Genomic DNA, 24,840 nt, shown 5'->3' on the forward strand with positions numbered 1-24,840 from the left:
GGGAAACGTCGAAACAGCGAAACATAAGACATGCGTTTTGCGGTGTTAAATGATTAATCGTTTTTAAATGGCACACCTATAGCCTAATGTTTTTAGCTGGCTTGCCGGCTGCTTGTAATGTAATTAAAAAAAACAAATTACCCACAAAACGTGGTACCTACCTATTTTTACCTATTGTACGTTAGCATGTTGTTCAAGTCGAAAGCTTTAAAAGGAATCGACTTTGGCCGGCAAAGGATATATTTTGTCGTCACGTGGCAACGCCGCTCGACCGGCACGCACGAACACCATCTGGATCGAAGCCGGCCAAGCACGAAGGTCGTCTGTGGGTCGCGCGACGGCGGCTGTGGCTTTACTCTACCGAACCAACAACACACACACACACACACATTGCCTGTACACAACAACAAGCGCGCACGCGGACGCAGGCAGGCAGTAGTAGCAACAGCAGCAGCACCAGCACCAGCACCAGCACCAGCGCCGGCAGTGCTCCGGTCGGTTTGGCCTCATCCTGACGCACGCGCGCACGCTCTCCTCACACACTCGACCGGTGCGCAGTATAGTCTATAGACGTAGTAGTAAGTATAATATTAATAACAATAACAATAAAAATAATAACGATATTATTATAGTAGTCGCCGGGACTCTCATTCATATTGTTTCTGCTCGTGCGCCGCCGCCGCCGCCGCCACCTCCGCGTATAGTGTGGTAATAATACAAAAAAAAAAAAAAAACCGTCGAAGCCGCATCCGATAATCCCAACTTGCGCCTTCGCCGTATGATTATTGTTTTTTTTTTCTTTTTCATTTTTATTAGTATAAAAAAATACACACACAATCGAAAATAGTGATAGAGAACCGTCGAATCGCTTTCACTGCGGTCATTTGGAGTTGTTTCGTCGCGTTTCTAATGCCAGTGGTCTGCTCGTTCTGTGTACACCAAACGACGGCAGCCGATTGCCGACGAATCGCTCACAGTCGTTCGGTAAAAAGCTAACAATATATGATTATGTACTGGAGCGGCACGATAACAGCTGATGATAGCCGCAAGCGATCGTAAGTGACCGGAATCGCCGACACAAGACAGACGATGACGACCGCGACGGTTTACAGTACACGGCACTACAGGTCAGTTTTGAAAAAAAAAACCAGTAGTATTTAAGCTGTGGCAGTATGGCAAATGAGAAATTATGTACGACTTATAAAAATATATACTTAGGTACAACTTAACGCCGCGGTTGTTGACCAGTATGCGATAAGGACGGCGATAGGAGGCGGTCGCGCGTAACACCGGTATACCTATAATTGGTCTTAAGCGGTATTTTTTCTGACAAAATCTATTCGGACGCTCGATCGTTAATTTATACTACTATATTTTACTATGTCGTACTACTGCACTACCCCGCCGCGTTCGGGGAATGGAGCTTCGTGGCGTCGCCCGAAAACCATAACATCCGGTATCGTAGTAACGACAAGTCCTATGCCAAAAATAAAAAAAAATAAAAAACTAACGAGTAGTAAAAAGAAAAACCTGTCTCATCGCACTTTCGCAAGTCACCCGGAATACGGCGTGTGCCGTCGCCGCCGCCGTTATCGTCATTGCCGGCACCAACCACTTCCCCCCAAAAACGTTTCCATTCAGAGAGCATTAACCCCGTGCGGTAGTTCACATCCCCCAAGTGCTGGGTATTGCGACATCGCGTTGGTTTCGATGACGACTAACGTTTGCCACGGTTGTGGTCAAAGGCCGTGAAAATCCGCACTTGAACATTTGTTTGTCATATAGTATTGCGTTAACGACCCATTAGTCACAGCGTTATTAATTAATATAAATAATCATCATTTATCGTTATATTGACTGTACAGTTTACATGGCCGGTTATTTTTTTACCAATTCGCCCGCGTTTAGACGGAAATTTCGTGAATTGTGTTTGTCTTTTAACGTTTTGTACCGTTTTATAACCGTCAAAAAGTATGTTTGCGCCGTTGTTATCATCCACACACACACACACTCACATATTATATAATATTATTATTGTTGATTCTATGCGCATCCGCAGCAACACGGTGAGATAACTAGATTTTGTATTATGTTATATTTTATGTACAAAGCATATCTATTTCGTCGTAGGGTCTACAACACGACGTGGCGATAGTCGATTCGTGATTTTACAAAATATCATTCATAATATGCGAGTATTAATGTGTTATAATATAGAATACAAACTACCGGGTTTTTTGATTTTTCTTTGTTTTGTGGCGCCGAAAACCAGTCACAGGTAGGTAGCTCGATGGAATTTTCTCGAGCAAAGGGTGGGTTCTATGGTATAAGAACGTTCAATTTACCATAGGAATGGTACGGGTCGTATACGAAATAATTGTTGCTACCGGTAAATGCAGCGCGGCGCCACCTCAGACCGTTACAATCGATCCCTTTACAATTAATATTAGGTATATAAAGAATAACGTATGCAACTATGACATAGCTCTTAAAAATAAATCAAAAACCTTCTGTATTGACTTATCGACAATGCAACACTTAGTATAAGACTGTAGCGGCTTATCATTGCGAACGTAAGTGGTCGGTAAATATTGTAGGCCAACAGTTCTGACGTTAATATTTGCTTCAACGAACTGTTATTATAGAACTATAATATAACTAATTTGTTCCCCACGATTTAACACAACATTTATAGTCTACGTTGCAGCTTTGGTCTGCTTAATTTGTGTTATTTTAAGCGTAGCGGTTTTGTCAATACTTTTAAAAATGTATCCTAGTGAATAGAACCGTTTGTAACATTCGTCGGGGTTATATTTACTACACAAGACGCAAGACTGAAATAACTTTCTTTTGAAGGGTGAAATATCAGGGGAAATGTTAATTTTATAGCCGAGCATCTATGTAGGTGCTTATTTTTATTTTACTTAGAACTCAATAGTCAAACTCGTGTTAGTGAACCGTTGAACTCATGTTTCTTAGACCTAGCGGTCTATTATATATGATATTTCCATATTATTACCATTAAGAATCTCTACGGTGGTCGGTGTCTAGTAATCGAACTAAAATTCCAACAACTAAACATAATATTTATCCTTGAGAATAAATATTATCGTCGATCCAGAGTGTTAAATAATAAAATATTATTGATTATAAATTATAATAATTATTCTATGATAGTGTATGTGAATTAACCTATACGTAGAAGACCTCTATGTAGTTAGTCACGTTTAGTTAAAAATTGTAGACACAAACAAAAATCGACAATAAATTTTTAGCCATAACTTCAGTGGAAAATTGATTTGCTTACAACTTTATACTTATTTTTCATTGTATGTTATTAATCATTTAGTACCATTTAATATATGCAAAACGTTTCAAATTATTAATTTAAAATTAGCAGCAATAGTAAATAGTGTCCCTGGAAATGATAGTAAGCAGAATGACAAGGCTTAACAATAAACATACCTACATATTAAACCTTATTAAACGTAATCTCCTTATTTACTATCCCTTACGAACGAGTGGTGGTAAATACATATACAGAACCAAGGGCGGAATCAGCATCTATTTACAGTGGGGGTACTTTACAGGAAAAAATGAAATAATATAGCTGAGCATAGGCGTAGGTATGTAGAAGGGTCTTGGGGGAAGAACAAATTTGTTCTTTAACGGCTTTATCCTCAATAGCCTATTGACGCTTAGGAGTTTTCAATACTATTATTTTTAATATTTTTTTTTGCCAACGGGGTGGCACTTGCCCTCTGGATCCGCCCTTGTATAGAACTAGGTGCACTTAACTTCATTATTTTAACAAGAAATAGAAAATGCGTTGTAACTAATGTACTTAATTTTCAGCAAAACACTGGGTTTTGGTAGATTATTTATATATTTATTTTTTTAATTTTTTTAATAGCCTTTATTAATAAATAATATATGGCTCAACAATTAGATAGTAAATTTATATATTTATAATTTAAAATTTTAACGATAAAAATATTAATAAATTATTATTTCTATGGGGTTTCTAAGATCCAAGGGTCAAAACAAAAACCACAGTAATATTTAGCTAAATTCTAATTGCTTAATAAAACAAACATTAACAGGTAATTTAATATTTCGTACAAAATATGTAGTATACATATAAACATATTTACATTATTTACATATAAACCTATGTAAATAAATAATATATGTGTTTTCAAAATTATGATTCGATATAAACATAGTTGACATTTATTTGGTTTCCAAAAATTAAAAATAAATAAGTAAATAATAGGTACGTATGAATATAGGTACCGAGATATCTTAATAATTGTAAGTGTTAGAAAAGTAAAATTTTTTTTAAAAAATTAACCGAAGTAAGAATTATTACTATTGAGCGATGGTAGTTAGAGAGTTAAGATAGCGGGTCAGGGTTACAGAGAAGATTACGAAAATAAATGTACGTCTTGAACACCAATGGGCTAATCATTATATTATTCGTTTTATACGACTTAAGAAAATAAATTGGTATCAATTTAGGTTCATTTGGATAATATTTAATAAAGACAGTTAACAAGCGAAATCCTTTTATTTTTAAATGTCTTAATATTTCAAAGTGTGCATATGCACTATACAGTGTAGATCTATATTTTCTAGCCCAATCAGCGTGTGCTAGTTTAAAATAATTTAGGTTTTTTGTATTAATTTTAACAGTTTTATTTTTAATATACCTACTACCCGAAAAAATAGAAAACACATTTCAGAAGATAATTATAAAATATAATCATATAGGTCCACATTTATTTAGACTAATATTGTATTATTTCTACAAGAAAACATATTTTAACGTACAACTACTCTAATAATTGCCTGCAATTTTATGTGGCACGCAAATTGCTTTCAATTTTCTTGTAGATAATTAAATGTAATTTGTGTTTTTCGCTGTAAACAAAAATCTGGGTTGAGTGTTTATTATTTAATGTCATTACTAAAGAAAAGCGGGTCTTCATAATTTACGTTGTAGCTTTAGTTTAATTGAGAACGGTTTAATCATTTACCGTTAAAATGGCTTAATACATTATAAAGTCAATTGTATTGTGATGGAGTACTTAATAATATCATTCTAAATCAGAACTGTCTAGACTATTATTATGATGGCAATCTCAACAATTATAATTATTATTATATCAATGATATCTTTGTTAAAAACGTGTAATTATACATTAAACAAGTATTTAAAATGTATTAAGTATTTTAAAATCAACCCTTTTAATTGATCATTAATTATAATTTAAAGTAGTAGAAAATGTATTTGTATTTAAATTGTATTCTAGTTTTTACTTTCTTTGTAGTATTGCAGCCCGCAGGTGTTTGTTTTAATCAGAAGCGAACTAGGCTCCCCTAGGCAAATTCTAACTGAGGCACATATATGTTTCGACGCGGGTTTATTAAATGATGGGACGGTTCTATTAAAAAGAACATTTGTGTATAGCCTTTAAATTTGTCTACTGGGCCGAGGCCTGTGCAGACTACCCTTTTTTAATTCAATGTCAGCGAATGATATAACAATAATGTTGGAGTCGTTATTGATCAATTGAGAATAATTAACAGAGATACAGGCTATCCACAAAAAAAGAAACATAAACATTCTATAAAATATAATTCATAAATTATTGTAATACTCAGATTAATTTTGCTTGCATAATTTCTAAACATATTTGTACATTTCTTCACATTAAAATGCAATTTATACTTAATTATACACGGCGGGTATAACAATTAAAATTCATTGTTTAGTACGATTTGTTAAATTATAAAATTAATCTAATTATTTATGCAACATAAAATCAAAGCTAAGGTGTATCATAAATAAAATGCTGAATAATTTACACGATGACACAAGGTCATTGGTCAGACAAAAGTGATAATAAAATTTGCCTGAAACAAAAGTAAAACATAGTTTTATCGTTTTAATGGTTGGACATAATAATAGTATATCTACTCTGTATTCTCAATATCATCACGCTATAACAACAATACTGCCATTTAACTAAAATAATATTGCCTTAGTTTTAACTTATAATAACTACTATTATTACCTTGATTGTAGTAGTCCCCAAAACACAGCTGTTAATATTTATGCAACCTAAGTGATTTTTAACATATTCTTATTTCCTAACGAGTAGGTATTTACCTATACCAAATAGTTTTTCACAATATAATAATAGTGAGCTAAAATATCCATTGATAATTGCCAAGTAAAATTTTTGAGCATTACACTTATAATTTAATATTAAAAATAATAGTTGTTATATATATATTATATATATATATATATGTATACTGCTTGTCACATGAATTATTTATTAATAAAGGATAGGATTATGTAATGTATTAAAATTTAAGTTTTAGATATAACTTTATTCGTCGATTATTCGCCGGTTTTTTCACACTTCTAGTAAGTTTAAAGTATCAAATACTACACCATCTGAAGAAACTTAATATAAAAATATTATACAATTTGTTAAATTAAAAATGTGTTGTTAATTTATAGCATACCGATACAACTTGATGGTTGACTCAGAATTTATTACGGTCATATGCTTGATAAGTAACATTTGTTTCGGCTGACATTATATTATATGCATTTCAATTGAATAGATTTGAGCTGTAATGAACTTATTATGTTTTATATACATGTTTGTGTGATATAAATTTCAAATTACTGTTTTCTACCTATCTTAAATTAGCTTATTAAAATACATAGGCCATATAATTCGTATGTATACACCTTTGTTAAATAGTAATTACTAATTAGTATAAATTATACCGGTAGTGTATTTTTTATTATGATTTGCAATTAATAAGTATAATAACGTCATGGGTTGTAGGTTTTAAACGATCACGTTTTTTTTTAATGACTTTCCTTATTTGAATTGTCTTTTATATAAGTCTTCAAATGTTATTTGTACTAAATGAGAAAACAAATATATACCTATTCATAGAAAAAAATCATTATCGACCCACAATTTGTTTTAATTTTGAATTTACATTTAATAATTAAATGAAATACATTGCCTAGAGTACTTTTAGTATTAATACTTAAAATTCATAGTTGTGTACTTAATCTGACATTTTCATCTAGGTATTATGTTAGGTATCCATTTAAATTTACACCAAAAATTAAACTTCCCATGTCAAATTGTTTTTTTTTTAATGTTTGTAATTTCGTACGTACAATGTACGTACAAGAAACGAATCATGTACGTAAAAGAATGATTTTTTGTACAATATTACGATTGGTTTTTGTTTGAATCGCTATAAAATCAAACAAGACCACTAAATGTTATTGGTCGCGTTCAAATAGTTACGCTGTAGTCAAACTATAATACTTATTAAACATCCAGAATGACTACAAATAAATAAATACTGATGAGGAAAAATATGACAGACGAGAAGTGTCCATGAATAAAATATTACCGAAACCTTATTGCATTAATCAAGATGTATCAACAGCTATACCTGCTCGTTGGCCTATAACCTGGTCGTATTTAAATACACACAAACAAACAGCCAAACTCGACAATAATGTTCGCGTAATGTATTCAAAATCAAATTGTGGCAGGCGTCTTTTATGCTTGGGAAAACATAGTAATATACATACAACCACATAGTATGGGCCTTTCAAGTTTCATTCACCTCTTTTTTTGTGCACAAACAACATGTCTTATTATTCCATCTCCTGTCCCTGGTAATAAGGAGGACGCTACCTATCTATTTATCAAGGAGTAAAGTATAGGCAATTCTTTGTAAATTCTTAATTGAGAGCTTACACTATAATGTATACTTTTTAATACAGTAACGAGGATTATTTATTGGCTGTTATTATTATTTTTTTATTATCACAGTAATACTACAGAAAAAAATTACAGTTTTTATACAATAAAAATGAAAATATCTTGTAATTGTTGTAAAATCATTCAATTTTAACAGTAAAGAAGGAGTACTTTATCTGTCCTTACGCGTTTTTTAATTTTCAATAACTCAACCAAAACATAATTTTTAAATAATTTTGTTAAAAAATACTAATAAACTTAAAATTTTAAAAATTCGTAAGGAAAAAATTGTTTGATCCAATGAAAAGTTGACACGTTTTAGTATAAATAATATTCTCATTTATTTTTTTTATGAAAATTTGATGTTTTTAGAACTTTCACAGCCTCTACAGTATTTATTTTCACAAATTCTTTTTTCACATTTTAGAATAATATAATATTTCAAAACCGAACTGACCTAAACTTATAGAACATACAAAAAAAAAAATGTTGATGCTAATAATCTGAACTTAATTTGTTTGAAATAGTCAATAAATCGATGGAATTAAAAAAAAAAATTATAATTGGCTTTTTTCGAAAAAATGAATTTGTGGATTAAGCTTTTCTAGCGATATGTCATATTATGTGCCTCGAAAATGTGTGGGTAGCGTCCACCTAATCATTGTAATGAATTAATAATGATGCGAGAGAGGAGAAAATAGACAATTTTTTATTTTCATTTAATGTTTTTATTTCTGTTTTGTTAACAAAAACAATATTAAATTTAATAGTAACATCACAAGGTTGTATGCAGGTTTAAGAAGGGTATATCACACGCGTTTAAAAATAAATACATGTTTTTTAAGTGTAAAGTGTAAACATATAGTACTTAAAATGAATTGGTTTAGTATTTTACGACCTGCGAAATTATCTTGTGCCATTGTGCGCCACGTCTGTTTTTTGTATGCCACCGTTAAACTAATTTATTATTGTTTAACGACATACCTATTTAAAACCCATCAATTTTGCTAAAATGAAATTTCCATAACTAGACTGATATTCAATTTAAAATATTACAACATAATACTTTCCATCTAGTAAAAACATTTGGTTAAAACAAAAAGTTATGCTTACTTTCCTTAATTATGCCAATTGGTGAGTTTATACTTTATTATAGTGTTATTAAACACTGAAGCACGTGGTTTTTTTTTTAAGACTTAAGAAATTTCATGGATATATTATGCTCCCTTAACTGTCGGAATGTTTGTTCCATTTTTCTTTAAATGATATATAGCAAGTACATTTAATTACGTATAATTTTACGTCCTAGCGTAGTTAGGTTATACTCAACAACCACATAATGGTTTCATAACAGCTTTTGCCTATTTACACAATAATTATTTACATCATGCAAGCGCATGTGAAAAGCTCATATATTTAATACATAATATTATTAGCATAATATTCTACCGATAACTCGTAATTTTATGTATGGAAGATTTTCAACATGACTTAGTCCTTCAAATGCCTTTAGAACAGTGACGGTGCAGTACCGAGAGAGTTTGTGAACGATACAAAATGTGTTATGCAACGTAGATAATATTATGTGCGAATAACGGTAATTTTTTTTTCAATTCATTGAACTTGCGTACGTATATTGATTTTGTATGTATTTGGGTAAAGTCGGAGTCCGGTAAATTACGTCCGGCCGCAGTTGAACAATAAAACAAAACAAAAATTCCGTCTTTCTATACATATGTTATTTATTCAAATAAAAAAATGTTTTCAACTCTAACAAACATTTTATCTAAATAATGTAGAAAAATCCCGACCATTGAAAATTAACATACCTATTTTTTGGCATCGTATATTATGATGAACGAATATGTGATTTTAATGAATATGTAATTATCAATATTATTGTTGTACAAATCGGACATGATCGAATAGAGTTTAAATTTCTTACATTAGGATTTAATTAAAAATTAAGTGAACGATTAAAGAAAAAACGTAATTTAGTGTGTATACTCGAACAATAAAATTTTAAACTGTAGTAATATGATTGTCGACTGGTAGCATTGTGATTTGTCAATATTAGCAGCACGTGTAACTTAGAACCCGCTGCACAAAACCTTAAAATATCCTAGTAATGAAAAGTAATTAAACCAACTAATATCGCTTAAGTGGAATTTAATGGTTCATTTTGTGATAAGAGTACTAGCTAATATCAATGAAAGTTTGAAGAAATAATTTTTATTAATATTGTACAATTTAAATTCGCGTTTCCACGATTCGTTAATAGTGTTTTAATATTTAAAAAGCAACTTCAATGTTATGATGAACTTTAATATCACTAGAGGCCATTTATTAATAATGTAATCTACACAATTCCATTTCGTTCCATACATGAATAAGTAACGATTTGCACTAGCTTTTTATTGTTATTTGAGGGGAAAATCTGTGTTCAATATATCGAGTATATTCATACCTGGAAAGCCAAAAACAAAATTCTTATTACAATAATAGAGTGCAATTCAATTTTTTAATAGTTTATTGCTGTATTGGTTTGCGGATTTTTAGTGGAGAAGTCAGAAGTTAAAATGTTATTAATTTTGACAGCTGATATTAGTTATTAACAAATTATATTGGGTGAATCCTGTACGTACTAACTATGCATATAGGTTAAACTGAAGTCGGTAATTTTATTTTGTACATGGCGACGAAGCAAGATATGTTTGATGACATTTCGATTAAGTGAGTTAGGAATATTGGGATTAGACCTATGTACATAAATTACCAGTTTAAGATTTAAGATTGGTGGATTGGCTATCCGCCCCCCCCCTTATAGACGGGCATTTGTTCAAATAAATAAACTATCAATCGTGGTTACTTTACTGCTTGCGGTTAAAAGTTTTGTACAAGGTGAATAAATAATATTATTTTAAGAAATATTTTTAAATAGGTATCCATTTAAAAAGAAGTTACCTTCGCAGACATTTATTATTACTTTTATAAACTGACACAAAATTAAAATGGTTCATTGGAATTCGGGTTAACACTTAATGTAAATTAATATTTTAAAAATGTTATTTATTGTTTTTTCTTAATAATGTTTGAGAGTAGAAATTTTAAACATAATTATTTTAGCCAACCACATAAACTGTGCAAAATTTTAGATTTCTTAGTTCAATACATTACACGAAAGAAAAAAAAATGGCAGTCAAAATGAAACCCAATCATCACACAATTTTAATCAGTTTATCTAGAAAATCTAACAAACATATTGGTAAAATTTTAAGGAAAAATTCGAATCTGCATATCGACGGACACATGAACAGATGAACACACATATTACACTGACAATATAGCCAAATGGTTGTATTTCCGATAAAACTACATGTGGTCTTACTCTCATCCCGATATTCGAAAAACAAATTCTCTGAGAACCGTAGCTACCATTTTGAGGAAATAAACTTAATAAAGTTTTCTTTTCAATGAAACTAATACCCACTTACTCACCAACCATTGAAAACACGAGCGCAATTGATTCATTTTGACATTCTAAACATGCTAGCTTCACAATTGGTACTTCAATTCTGTTATAGACCTTACAGTGTCTTTCTAGGAATACGACTACAATGCGAACAACACATGTATAATAATTTAAGGAGTGTACGGCATTTTAAACTTGTTCGCAGACAGCTTTAGAAATCATTGCCGACGTGAACACACATAATACGAATAAATTGGTCTTGACCTTCACAATGAGTGTATTAGACCGTTAAATGGTATGCAAAAACACTCTGAACGTTGTAACATCTTTGTGGACAAAGGAAATTGAAAGTGACCCGAGTGGCTTATAAGATATAAAAGAAGATTTATTGTTGACGCCGGAGTAGGTTTTAACAAGAAAAAAAAAAAAAATAGTAGTCTTAATAAAATACAGTCGTAGTTAGTTATGACAGATAGAATAAAAATAATGTAATATGAGTTTTATTTCATGAAAATTTCATTGATTTTATTTTTTAATAAGACATCGGCGGATTTGCATTGTATTTTCCATACGATGTATAGATAAGCAAGCACCATAGTAATTTAACCGTTCATAATACAGTAACCTTTCGAAAACCTAAGTAAGTATTGCCATTATCAGAAATGTATAAGACTTGTGTAATAGTTCAATGGCTTTTGTAAAACAAAGAAAAAGCAATACTAAGTTGTAGGGGAAATTGAATTAAGTATCCAAACGCATTTTTTCCAATCGTGAATCATTATTTAACCAATCTTGAATCTACCTATTTTACCTAATATTATTACCATAAAATATCATATACACAGTTTTTTTAATTATATGTACATAATTTAGAATTTTCAACATCCCGTGTTAATACAAGGTTTTCTCCTTATTTTTATACAATGTTGGAGATATTATTACAATAAAAACTTGAATTTTTGACTAGATTTTGATAGTGACGAATCCTACCGTTACTTGTGTACAACTAGATATTAGACTGTATATTATTATTGGCTATTTAAGATATTTTTAAATTGAAATTATCCAGTCATTATTTTCCTGTGTCACATAAATATCCAACATGTTACATGGGTAAGTATAGCAGTTACATCACGATCATAATTCACAAGATGGATTATTTATAATAAATTGACCCTAATCGGTGAAATATAGAGCTTCACGGTAAAAGGTATACAGCAATAAGTAACTAAATATAAATATATACATAATGTATTTATATACATTTATACAGCGCTTGGTTTGGGTATGTATATGCTTAGCCTAACAATACTAATCTCAGACAACGCATGTCATTAGTTTTTTAATCTATTGTTAATGAACGTTGAACATTGAAACTCGTTCATGTACAGCTCTATTGCTAGACACCGCGATGTTACGTTAGTATGCTGACGTTCTGCTGTACAACTTGGTCGAGTGCACGTGATCTCAATAGGAATTTGCTACCGCCAGTGGTTGTCGTTGCTATTCTCGCTTTACCACACCCTATGTAGGTTTTACCAGAAGTAAAAAAAGAAACAATGTATACCACGAGTTGACAAAAACTGCCATTAGATTAGAGAACTAACTATTGTTATAATAAAAAAATTGTACAAAAAAACTTATAACCCGAAAATAATAATCAATGAGCGTTTGAACTTATCCTTATTTACATTCCATTACAATAAATTATAGACCTGTGTAAAATATAGTAATAAGTTAATTTTAATTTTGTAGTCGGTTCTCGACTGAATGAAAACGTCGGGTATCTATTTATGACAGGGTAGTTCTTTTTTCTACACATTAGGTCGGATGATGTCACCGTCAAATGTTATACAATCTCAAGACGTGACCTATCACAACATCGAACTCAATGTTAACATGTTAACATTGAGCAGGCTTTAGCTGCGTAAAAATAAAATAACAACAACAAGAAACGATAGTTTGAATTAACTTATCGCAAAAATTTAATAAAATATGAGTTCTGATTACTATAGTAAATACGCTGAACATTCACTTAAGATAACCCAAGGTTAGACACACAAAGATGAACGGTTATTACTTATTAACTGTTATATTAAAAAAATTATATAAATACTGTAGTACGTTCACCAGAGCTGGGAAAAATCAATATTTTTAGATTTTGAAAATCCAAACTTATATTTTAACCTAATAATCGTAGTATACAAATAAAAAAATTATTTAAGTGAAATGTTTTTTCAAGCTCTGATGGGAGGTGAATTTACGTGGGGTGTGGAACATAAGTGTGTTCATATAAATGAATAATAATGAGTAAATATTTTTTAAAAAATAAAATATATAGGATATTAAGGATTGTATGATTAATATTAATAATAATGGTTTATATTAAATATTTTACGACTCGCATTGGCTCAATGTGAATTATGATGTTACAATTTCTTCTTTATGAACACACATTAGGAATTGTTCAGATTTTGAATGGCGGCATTTAGATTTTATCATCTAAATTAAATTAAACTATTTTTGTAACGTACAGAATATATTATTATTGATACGCATGGTGATTCAATTTTAAATGATTACTTTTTAATGTAGGCTTACCTAAACTTTACAAATTATAATAATTCTTATTTGACGAAATTACTTATTAACTTTCAACACTTTTACTTGAAAAATCTGTACGGTTTTATAATATGGTTTTCTTTATTTATGGAGGAATAGGCGTTGATACTAAGCACATTTTTTTTTAGAAAACAAGATCAATGATGCAAAAGCGGTTTGCTTTCCACTATTGAATTAATCGCATAGTATTCCTGAACTAGTACCTAACAGATGTTTATTAGTTACATAATATGTATTATATTCGACGCTCTTTACGGTAGCTAAATAATTTCCGAACAAAACTTGCTAGCATTTTTACGAGGCGCTGCATCGCGCAAATTCAGCTCAACGGGGTAATAGTAACCGTAGGCTAAAAAACGCTATAAAACCAACCACTTATCAGTTTCGCATATAAATTAAAATATTTTCTGTTTCTTTGATAATGGCATATTGCTTTAAATATACACGGCTTATCAAAATTATCAGTTATATTTTAAATTGTATGTATATATATATATATATAGTTGTTCGAGTCGTAATTCATATGTATATTATTATTTAATGAGTTATACTGAAAAATATATACTTTAACATGTCTATCAAATATCTTAACCCTTGTACCACCACACCCTAAGGTGTCACGTGTATATTATTACAGTTTTAAAAACTATTTGGTCGACAGTTGCAGCTGTTGTGGCGCGAACGTTCACTGAAACGTAGAAGTTATATTAAATGATTATATTATGCTTAATATTAGCAGCTGCTAATAATATAATTTGTACTATATTTAAATATTATTTAAATCTTAATTGCCGTGGATCTCCTTCCAGTTTGGTATTTTAATTTGGCAAACGAGTGCGTTTCTGGCCGATGGTCAAATATTTTTGTGCGTTACTTAAAAAAAAAAAAAAAAACCCAGGACACCAATACGTGTTAATCGAATGCGAAAGCGATTTTTTTCTTTCCCCTCCGCCAACACAGCTCACGGCCCAAACCCGGATAGGGGGGCGACAATGTGCACATAATATGTATGTATGCACGGCGAAAGCAGAGAAACTAGCAGCGGTGGCGGTGGCAGCGGGGTGTGTGTCGTCTTAGCCGACGCTGTTTAACTGCTGTATAGCCGATAGTGCTAAACGAGTACCTACAGGTCCAAGTGCAGGAATTTTGAGTTGTTACGTATTACGTAAAACAAACAAGTCATGTTCGGTTCAGACGACTCGTGTTAATGGTTTGAATGGCTCGAGAGGAATGGCAACCGTCAAACGGTACAATTATGTTACTATTATTTACAATAATAATATGATGTATTTATAATATTATTGTTCGTTTGCAAGTAGGCACTGTAAACGCATCGACTGCTGGCAATGTAATGGTTCACGGGTATACCGAACCAACGGATACATAGGACTAGACGTTTTGTACGTTCTCAGTTTTTTTAGTCACAGACGTTTTACTTAATGGACCCATCAAGGTTCTACGTGTAATTAATGTAATTATTATTCGTTATTATCCGAAATATTCGTGTTAATAGGCGGAGACGACTTATACCCACATACTTCGAAAAGCACACCTTCACTTGGCGCATGTCGTATACTATTTACAATACCGTAATAATTGTTTAAGTAATTCGTTGAAGTACAATTTCATTTTGCTCAAAAGTCATATGTAAAAAAAAAAAATGTTTAGTAGTTTAAAAAAATACTTAAAGTAGATCTATAAAGAGTTATGTGTATGAAATAGAGCAAAGCTTAGTTTCCTATTATTACATAAATTATCAGTTATTTGTTTAATGAAGGTTTTATGATTTGTTGTTTGTTTTCGTTAGCACGAAGGTTAGCTCAGTTTACCTATATTTTATACTTAGTGGTATGCACATCAAATATACAATGCTAAATGTGTATTATTATAATAAACGCCTAAGAGAATAGGTACGTAATTCGTGTTTTTCATTGTTTTTATATTACAAGCGTCTGATATAATACCATAGATCTTCTAGTTATGGCCTATAACCCGTGCATAAAATTATACTACTTAATGTAAGCCGAAACATTCAATAGGCCTTAGTCGTATTATAAATATTATAATGGAAATACCTACTATAATAATAGTAAAATGACAATTAAACAGCTATACTTTCTGTCAAAAGAATGTGCGGTTGGTGACACCGCCCACCGCCAGGCAATATCACACAAACAATCATCAGCTGTTGGCGGAATATATATATATATAATAAATAGATATTTAATAAATAAATGTATATATATATAAATCGCGCGCGTTTGGTGTGTGATCGTTGCCTAAAAATACTGCTCGCTATTGGCCACCGACTGCAAAAGGCGGAGTCACCATTCGCATATTCGTTTGGCCGCAACTCTAAGACAAACATTTTTTAAACAAATTGTCTTGGAACACTCATTTATGTTATACCAATATTTGTTTGTATCATATTACTATAATTTGAAGAAAAATGCTTTTTAGTTACATTAAAATATATTACTCAAAGAACTGAAATAAATCTATATAATATTTATAGTAAAATGCATTCATACTCATTAGAACCACATGTTTGAGTAAAATGTGTGAACAAAAATAAATTTTAATTAAAATGTGAGTGACTAGAGTGTTCTGATTTTTCAACCAGAATGAATTGGACCCATAACTTACCCGCGTCTAAACAAAAAGTATGAACTTGTTTTTATTTTTTAGTAAAATTGTTGAATAAATTACTTTTAATTTAATAACAAACATATAAGTGACGCGGGACTTTCGTCTATTTTGTTTGTTACCACGATACCAAGTTTAATGTGAAATTATATTAAATCTAATTAAATTGCAAGGACTCCCTTTACTCGTTCAATTATTGTGGTTGTTATATATTGTGGTATTATGACTAGGCATACCTCGTCAATTGGCTAAAGTGATTTGGTACACGACTTAAATAATATACTCGACAAAAATTAAATTGCTAAGTAAAATATTTTGAATTCTGTAATGCAATGGTGTATATTATATATTAAAAATATTTATTACGCACACATAATTTAATCAATAAGTTTGTTTATAACTTTAATAACTTTATGTAAATTTTAATTGATTTGAAACATATGTTAGAGATGCTTTTATTCAGGCGGTGTTCTTTTTTAATTATGTGATGTAAATTGTAGTAAAAGTTATTATAATTAATTTATACTTACATATTATCATTATTTTTTTACAAACGGTAATTTGTTTATTACAACTTCCGGAATGATTGTTAAACTTTTACAAAACATATTTTTCATCAATTAAATTTAAAAAATAATATTGAATATTAAAAATACTCGACAGCTTACACGGTAAAGTTTACCGATAAACAGAATAATTAAAAATCCTTTTTGAAGTGTGTAGGTAGGTAATGTATTAATGGATATGAATATATCGGTGGTATGATCTGGCAGTATACTGGCATAAAAAAACTAAAACAATAGGTTACTACTTGACGGTATGAGAAATAAAAGGAATGTGCCGTATCGGTTTTAGTCGATTAATCAAGACATGTGCTTAAATACATCAGCCCTCTATTATTAATAGAACATTGTAATATTTCGTCGACACGGGCCGAGTATGTTAGCATTTGACGAATACAAAAGAATAATAACTTTTACTGGAAGAAAAAACATGTTAATAAAATATTCAAACGTGAAAAGAATTTGATTATTTTGATGATGGTACTGTGTGTGGGCAACTGACACTAATTTAAATTGCGTTGGTTCCGACGCTTATTAGCCACACATATGTGTATTAGCATCTGTGGATTTGCAAGATTCAATCGTATAACTGGTTGCCTGCGTTCAGTCTATCATCCTTTTGTCATGCCAAGGTCGCCCCTACATTGTACTCTAGATGGACCCACATTGTGTCATATTCAGCACGAAAGACTCCGAACATTGCCGCATGTATATTGCTTTGCCCATGACGTTAAATTGTCAACGACCTTGTGCTAGGTGTTTTACTAGGAAGCCCCAGGGGTACATAATGGAATCGAAGAGAGAGAGAGTTCATTGCGCACTGTTCTGAACCCCAATCTCGTTATAACGTGAAAACGTATCAAATCCAAACAAAACAGCGCGAGCAAAACTCGGATAAGCCGTCGCGTAGCACAATTTTAATTAGAAAAAAGACCAAGCGAAAGTCATCTGGACATTTTAGGGCCGGTTTATTATTTGAAATTTGTAATTACTATTTTTAACGCGTTGTATTTATGTTTCAGAATTTAAGTGAAAGTGAATCCATTGAAACGCTAGTATGGCAGCGTTTAAAGGACCCGAAGAAAAGCCGGAAGACGCAAGTCATGAAGTCGGCACCACTTTACCGGCTGTTATCATCAGTAGCGATGACTTTAAAGACGACACCCAGTGCGGCATTGGACCGTGCACACCAAAGTGGATGCAGATATTCGCTTCGAAACAAGCGTTTTTGGCCACGTTTTGTATTGGTTGGGTTCTTCAGGGCATGTTTTATACGTACTTCGTGAGCGTTATCACCACCTTGGAAAAACTGTTCCAGCTACAGAGCAAGACCACCGGCATAGTGATGAGTGCCACTGAGATCGGGCAGATCGGATCATCGTTGTTACTGACCTACTATGGTGGTCAGGGACACAGGCCTCGTTGGATAGCGTCTGGAATGGTGTTGTTTGCTGTGGCCGCGTTTTCGTGCTCTACTCCACACTTTTTTTTTGGACACCACCAGGTAATATCCAAATACGACGGGGCACTAGATAGCAATTTATCAGCGATCGCTCCCAACGTATGCCTGCAACCGGAAAACGGATTCGACGGTTCCGATCGTCAAGATGTGTGTCACGAGTCGGTGTTAAGTCAGCAAGAAACCCAGTCGAAAAACACGCAAATCGTGTTAACCATATTTTTTTTGAGTATGCTGGGCGTAGGAATGGGCCAGACGGCCGTCTACACGCTGGGAATACCTTTTATCGACGACAACGTGGCTAGTCGGGAATCGCCCCTCTATTTTTCCATTACCATAGGTGTTCGTATTCTTGGCCCGTCGTTTGGATTTCTGTTGGGGGCGCTTTGCACCAGCTTATACGCTGATCTATCGGTGGACACAGAAATCTCAACGACGGATCCACGGTGGGTTGGAGCCTGGTGGTTAGGACTTGTGGGTATATCGGCCACGCTACTACTGGCTTCGATACCTATGTTCGCGTTCCCAAAACGGTTACCGCCGTCCGCCAACGAAGTGGCGGCAATCGCCAGAAAACCGACCAACGGCGAAGTGTGTGGTAACAGCGTTCCAGCCGTTCCTAAAGCACCGAGATTAAAAGACTTCCCGACCGCCATCAAAAGGCTCCTTAAGAACGACATACTCATGTACCGGACGGCTAGTAGCGTGCTTCATTTGCTACCGATTGCCGGTATATACACGTTTTTGCCTAAGTACTTTGAGTCGCAATTCCGATTTCCTGCACACACAGCGAACATGGTTACAGGTACATTTGTACAACTATCTGGTTACAATAGACGTGTACATGATTAAATATACTGTTTTTACAGGAATCTACGGTATTATGGTGATGGGCATTGGAATCATCATATCCGGTATATTCATATTAAAGAAAAGTCCTAACGCTAGAGCAGTAGCTGCGTGGATTGCGTTTACAGCTGTGGCTTACGCTATTGGTAATAATGATTTATGTTAAAATATGTAGACTGAACAAACAAGAGAAGTCTGATCAAAGTTGAATGACCTAATAAATGTTGTTTTATCCGTTAATCAATATCGCCGAATGGTTGACTAGATTTTAATATTGTTTAGGTATGGGTATACTGATGTTTTTCGGATGTCCAATGTCAAACTTCTCGGGGTTACACTACGACGAACAGTAAGTAGGACTAATTTGATTTTATCGGTCTTCTTGGGTTTATTTCTATTGGTAACCGTTATGTTTTTATTTTATTTCTTAGGAATCTGGCCAAATTTGAATCTCGGTGCTCCAGCCAGTGCGTGTGCGACCAAGAGACATTTAGTCCAATATGTGGTGATGACGGTCACACGTACTTCTCAGCGTGTCACGCTGGGTGCCAAAACATAACCAGCATCAACAAGAATTATTATAAAGTCGGTATCAAATACACTCTGCAAAAGCTGATCAAGACAAGAAATCATTTTTAATTATTTAAATCTACAGTTTGTAGATTGCTTGTGCATGGAAGGTAATTCGACCGAAGCGACGCCGGGACTTTGTGATAATGGGTGCGAAGATACCGGTTTTTGGTACGTTGCTTTATTTTCGCTATTCGTGTTTATCCATTCCACTTCCGAAGTGGGCAGTATGCTGCTCATATTAAGGTGTGTGCATCCTCGAGACAAAGCGATGGCTTTGGGACTCATACAATTTGCAATTGGTATATTCGGTAAGTAGTAAAAGGTTTTTAACTGAAAAACACAGATTTCTCGGAATTTAACTGATGGAAGTCGTAAGGTTCACAAATAATGAATTTACTGATGTTTATTAATATTTATAAAGGAAACGTGCCTTGCCCTATCATATACGGAGCGGTGGTCGACTCTGCATGTATGGTGTGGGAAATGACATGTGGCAAACCAGGAGCGTGTACTCTCTACAATTCGGACTCATTTCGAATTTTTTATCATGGTATGGTTTACTTTTTATTTCTAGGACGACATCGATTTAAATTTAACTTCGATGACATTACTCAATGTATCAAATTTTATTTTAATTCTATGAAGTTTTGTTAAAAGCAATTATAAATCCCTTTTAAGGTGTACACCAGTGTTAATTGTATTACATGGGGATTTATTTACAGGTATAACTGGATTATTGATGTTATGTGCCTTTTTTGTGGACGTCATCGTATGGTATAAAGCTGGAAGTATTAATTTTGACGACGAGCACCAGTTACCAGTCAATGAAGAAGAACTAAGCCAGCTGACTCCTATCACAGAAAAAACGGAAACGGCTGTTTGACAGTAGGTATGTAAATACGTCAAACACGTATCACGTGTTGCAGTGATGTAACTGCACAGTACATCTTGTACTTCGAGTTATTCTCAATGTACAGTAACAATTCCGAATAGCGGGATGTATATTCCTTAGCATAAATACACGCGTTAGATAATGTTCTATAACCTCTCAGTGGACGTAGACACGGAAAACCTGTCCCAGCTATACATTTTACAGCCTATTAATTAACGTACTAGTCGAGAACGTGCAATAAAAAACCTTTTATTACCGATTATTTTCATCCACGAAAATTAAGATTTTTAACTCAAAGTAACAGCTTGTATCGAGTAGTATAGGCATCCGATATAGTTATATTTCTCTTAATAATAATTTACTAACCGAAGAAGAACACTTATCGGTAATAGCAAACAATGCTTGGAAAGTGCTAAACATGTTTAAAAAAAAACAACGAGAATATAGTGTAATTATAATATTATTTGATTATGTTTAATGAATTGAGGAAAACAACTCTTTTTATTGGGTTTCCAACAACTAAGCTGTATATCAAAACTAGCAATAAAATATGATGGTATATAAAATGAAATAGTGAAATAGTTATTATATTTTATATTTTTATACGAGTAGGTTTTTATATTACAGCTTATTTCCTAAAAGTATGAAGTAGTTTTAAAATTGGCATCTCAAAATATCAGATACCCTTTATAAGCTGTTTGATTATAACACTCTTGTATACAATGCACGCTTATAAATATGAAATCTAACATAACGCTCGAGTAAATACATAAAACATTAAAAAAAAATCATGTATTGGAATCGAGTATAGAAAATATTATGCCGTAAGCTAAAAATTATGATTCTATTTACAGGATTTTGTACTGTATGGTAATATTCTAGACAAAAAAAAAACGGTATCGGGTTATCTAACAATATTACACTCTGCTACGACAGTAAATATAGGTCGTATAGGTGGTTCAGTAAGATAACTTCAAGACATAGAGTACACATAATTATAATATAACAACACTAATACTGAAATACGTATAAATCAATCTTTAATAGATATTTAAGTAAAAAATAATTCTTTCAAAACTCGTTATTTAGAGAAAAATACAATAATAGAAAGTGTATCTATGCCTTGATAATAATAACACTAATAATAATTACTGTATGCGTAATAAAAATGTTTTATTTTATGTGAACAGAATCATTTAATTTTCTAATATTTATTTAGTATATGTTTTTAAATGGTGTTATTTTTGTTTTAGATTTTCAACGTACTCAACAGCCCAGCTATCATGTTCCTTGTTGATAACCTTAGTTAGATCTGTAAAAATGCTATCACATTACCCAATACATTTACTGTGCGCTTACATTTTTATATTTTATATTATTTACTGATAAAACTAATTTAAAAAAAATATAATACTTAGATGAATGGTGATGAATATTATTTATACCAGAAATTGCCAATTATTTACGGCCATCATGACTATAATATTATATCTTATAAATAATAGAACATCACGTTACGGAAAATGCTCTAGAAATATTTTAGATTAATTTAATATTAAAATTTTAATTTTTTAAATATTTTTAACGAAGTATATTTTTTTATAAATTATTATTATGAATTGAATAATTTGTTTTTATTACCTTTTTTTTTGTTAAGTCAATTACTTTTAATACAATGTGTAATGTCATCGAATTTATGTTAAACACAGTCCACATCATTTAAATGATACAGAAATATTAACGGCAAACTTGACTAGTCGCAATTATTTTGAATTATAAAAAAACAAATGCTGTTATTATTTCTATTTGTCTGTTTGCGAGTCATCCCTATATAAATGTATATCTATGTGCATATATATAAGACACATACTCCAATTAAAAAAAAAAAGACTGTAACTATTTTTTTAAATATAATATATTAATTGTTTATCACTTTTTTAAGTTGTAACCTTTCATATTATCAAATGTTCTTATTGTAATTTTATATAATTGTATACATTTTATTGTTTTACACATCACATCCATTAAGTTACCTCTCTTAATGAGTATACATTAATGTAAATCGATACGTATTGTAGCTTTTATTATTATTATTATTATTAGACTAAAATATTAATTTATTTATCTACATTAGTGAATTATTTTGTTATTTGGCCAAATATTACAAGGCAATTATTACTCGAACATCGAATATTTTGTTTTAAATCAATTTTTTGTTTTCTAATTTGTTAATCAATGTTAATTATAAATTATTATATTTATTAATTTTTTTTTTTAGTACAAAATTAAAAATAGTCCTAGTTAAGTTTATTTTAGCGTTTTATTTAAATAATGTTTATCATTATTATTTATTATGTTCATCTTATACTAATAGAGAAATAATTTTTAACATCTAAAAATACAAATGTTTAAATTTAATACGATTATTTATTGCCACTAAATGCCGACTATACAGAGTCAAATCAAATTGCAATATTTTATAACTCACAATATTAGACACAAGATTTTAGGCAACACGCATTGTTGTTTAAATCTATCTATATTATAATTTTATTTGGACAGGTTTATAAATACAATTACGGTCGTACAGTTGCTATAGCTATACCATAATTGTTTGTGCATGTATGTACGTGAAATCTCATAGTTTTTCTTAATTTAAACCATTATTACTTAATGGTTATCATTTTCTTGATCCTTGGTAGGGTGCTACCTTTTTGAGAGCTATGTAAACGGAATTCATTTTTAAATTAGGACTACTACTACTACTGCAATTTACTGTGAGGGTTTCGGTTAACTATTCTTGGTCAGCTTTTTGCATACTGCTTTTAGTGATACTGCGCTGTAGATTAGTCGGTAGTCCTGTCCTGCTATAAGTTAACTGTTTTTTTTTTGTTAAATCATTAAACATTATAAATTGTAGTTTTAAATTTAAAAGCCTAACCGGCGAAAGCCAGGTATTTGTAAGTATTTTATAATACTAGGTTTTCATAATTAAAAAAGATATTTTATGGAAATAATTTGATTTATAAATTACCTAAAATGCATATTTACAATTAGCTCAAAACATATATCGATTAAATTGATATATATATTTCTGATTTTACACTAGCGTCTAATTTAAAGTTATTTTTTTTAATGTATTACATTGCAATGCATATTTACGTGGCATACTTAATTTTGGTTTAAAAATAGTTTACATACCTACTTTTATTTGTATAGTGTACACCTAGAGTACTGACATTGTCTTCATTAAAACTAATTTAGTTAATTATTATTTTTCTAAATTGTTAATGGTAAATGGTGTACATTTTTCTGTACTCTATTTACATTAATACTACGACCTAAAAAATTACAAAATATTTGAAAACACTAGTATAGGTTACTATTAGATTATTTATACTTCACATAACCATCATCTCATAATGGCTTAAATATTCTATGAAGTCGACAAAAAATTGTTAGTTAAAACGTTAAAAGGGTCAAATACTAAATTTTATTTTGATTAACCTAAACCTAACTGGCTACCTCATTGATAAGTTTGTAAGAAACTAAAAAAAATCGAAGAAATAAAATTTAATGAGCAATTATTAAATATAAATTACAATTGTTTTTGAAGTAATATTATTATTTTAGTTTTAGTAAGTAGAGCTGCATTCAAACTGTTCTTCAGCTATAGCATAATACAATTTATTGAATTTTGATGACAATATAACAATGTAGTAATTAAGATAACGAATGTAGTAATGATAAGAATGGACGATCTGATTATTGGATGCCAATACAGCCTAAAATAAATACTCATCTAGATAAATTCCATGTAATACTGGTTTATAAAACAATTTTTTTGGTAATTGCAACTATAATAATTATTACTTTTTTTTTATTGTAGATTTTTAAAATTATACTACATTGTTATGAGTTTATAGAATGAAACTGAAGGAGATCTT

At 31.4% G+C, this 24,840-nt stretch overlaps 2 protein-coding genes across 5 annotated transcripts in view; both read left to right on the plus strand.

Moving 5' to 3' along the window:
* The first annotated feature begins 404 nt into the window (after positions 1–404).
* LOC126835666 (solute carrier organic anion transporter family member 74D) lies at positions 405–23,104 on the plus strand. Of its 4 annotated transcripts, none has more exons than XM_050568404.1 (10): positions 405–578; positions 18,143–18,367; positions 18,439–19,384; positions 19,449–19,574; positions 19,711–19,777; positions 19,860–20,013; positions 20,084–20,309; positions 20,423–20,551; positions 20,724–20,890; positions 22,147–23,104. In XM_050568404.1, exons 2-9 carry the CDS (start codon positions 18,224–18,226, stop codon positions 20,882–20,884), a joined length of 1,953 nt encoding a protein of 650 aa, XP_050424361.1. In that variant the 5' UTR covers positions 405–578; positions 18,143–18,223; the 3' UTR covers positions 20,885–20,890; positions 22,147–23,104. The 4 variants fall into 4 exon arrangements, with proteins under 4 accessions (XP_050424361.1, XP_050424360.1, XP_050424359.1 ...); XM_050568403.1 differs by having other exon boundaries at positions 406–1,127; positions 22,147–23,102; XM_050568402.1 differs by having other exon boundaries at positions 407–578; positions 18,143–19,384; positions 22,147–23,098.
* The window catches only part of LOC126835664 (phosphatidate phosphatase LPIN3), a 207,466-nt gene continuing 190,729 nt past the window's right edge, over positions 8,104–24,840 (plus strand). The window contains exon 1 of the mRNA XM_050568398.1: positions 8,104–8,107. The gene's annotated coding sequence lies outside the window, so the exon portion shown is untranslated. The remainder of the gene's footprint in view (positions 8,108–24,840) is intronic.

Source organism: Adelges cooleyi, unplaced genomic scaffold, assembly GCF_023614345.1.
Source record: "Adelges cooleyi isolate 19-005CV unplaced genomic scaffold, UGA_ACOO_1.1 ACOO_flye_CR_arks_rails_tigmint_CR_PRNA_23, whole genome shotgun sequence".
Taxonomy (NCBI): Eukaryota; Metazoa; Arthropoda; class Insecta; order Hemiptera; family Adelgidae; genus Adelges; species Adelges cooleyi.

What these genes read in the sequence shown, in the direction of transcription:
- LOC126835666 (XM_050568402.1), top strand. Translation starts at nt 18,178, where the DNA reads ATGGCAGCGTTTAAAGGACCCGAAGAAAAGCCGGAAGACGCAAGTCAT. An exon ending in GGGTTACACTACGACGAACA is followed by an intron (nt 19,778 to 19,859) that starts GTAAGTAGGACT and finishes TTTATTTCTTAG; the next exon opens with GAATCTGGCCAAATTTGAAT. An exon ending in ATTTGCAATTGGTATATTCG is followed by an intron (nt 20,310 to 20,422) that starts GTAAGTAGTAAA and finishes ATATTTATAAAG; the next exon opens with GAAACGTGCCTTGCCCTATC.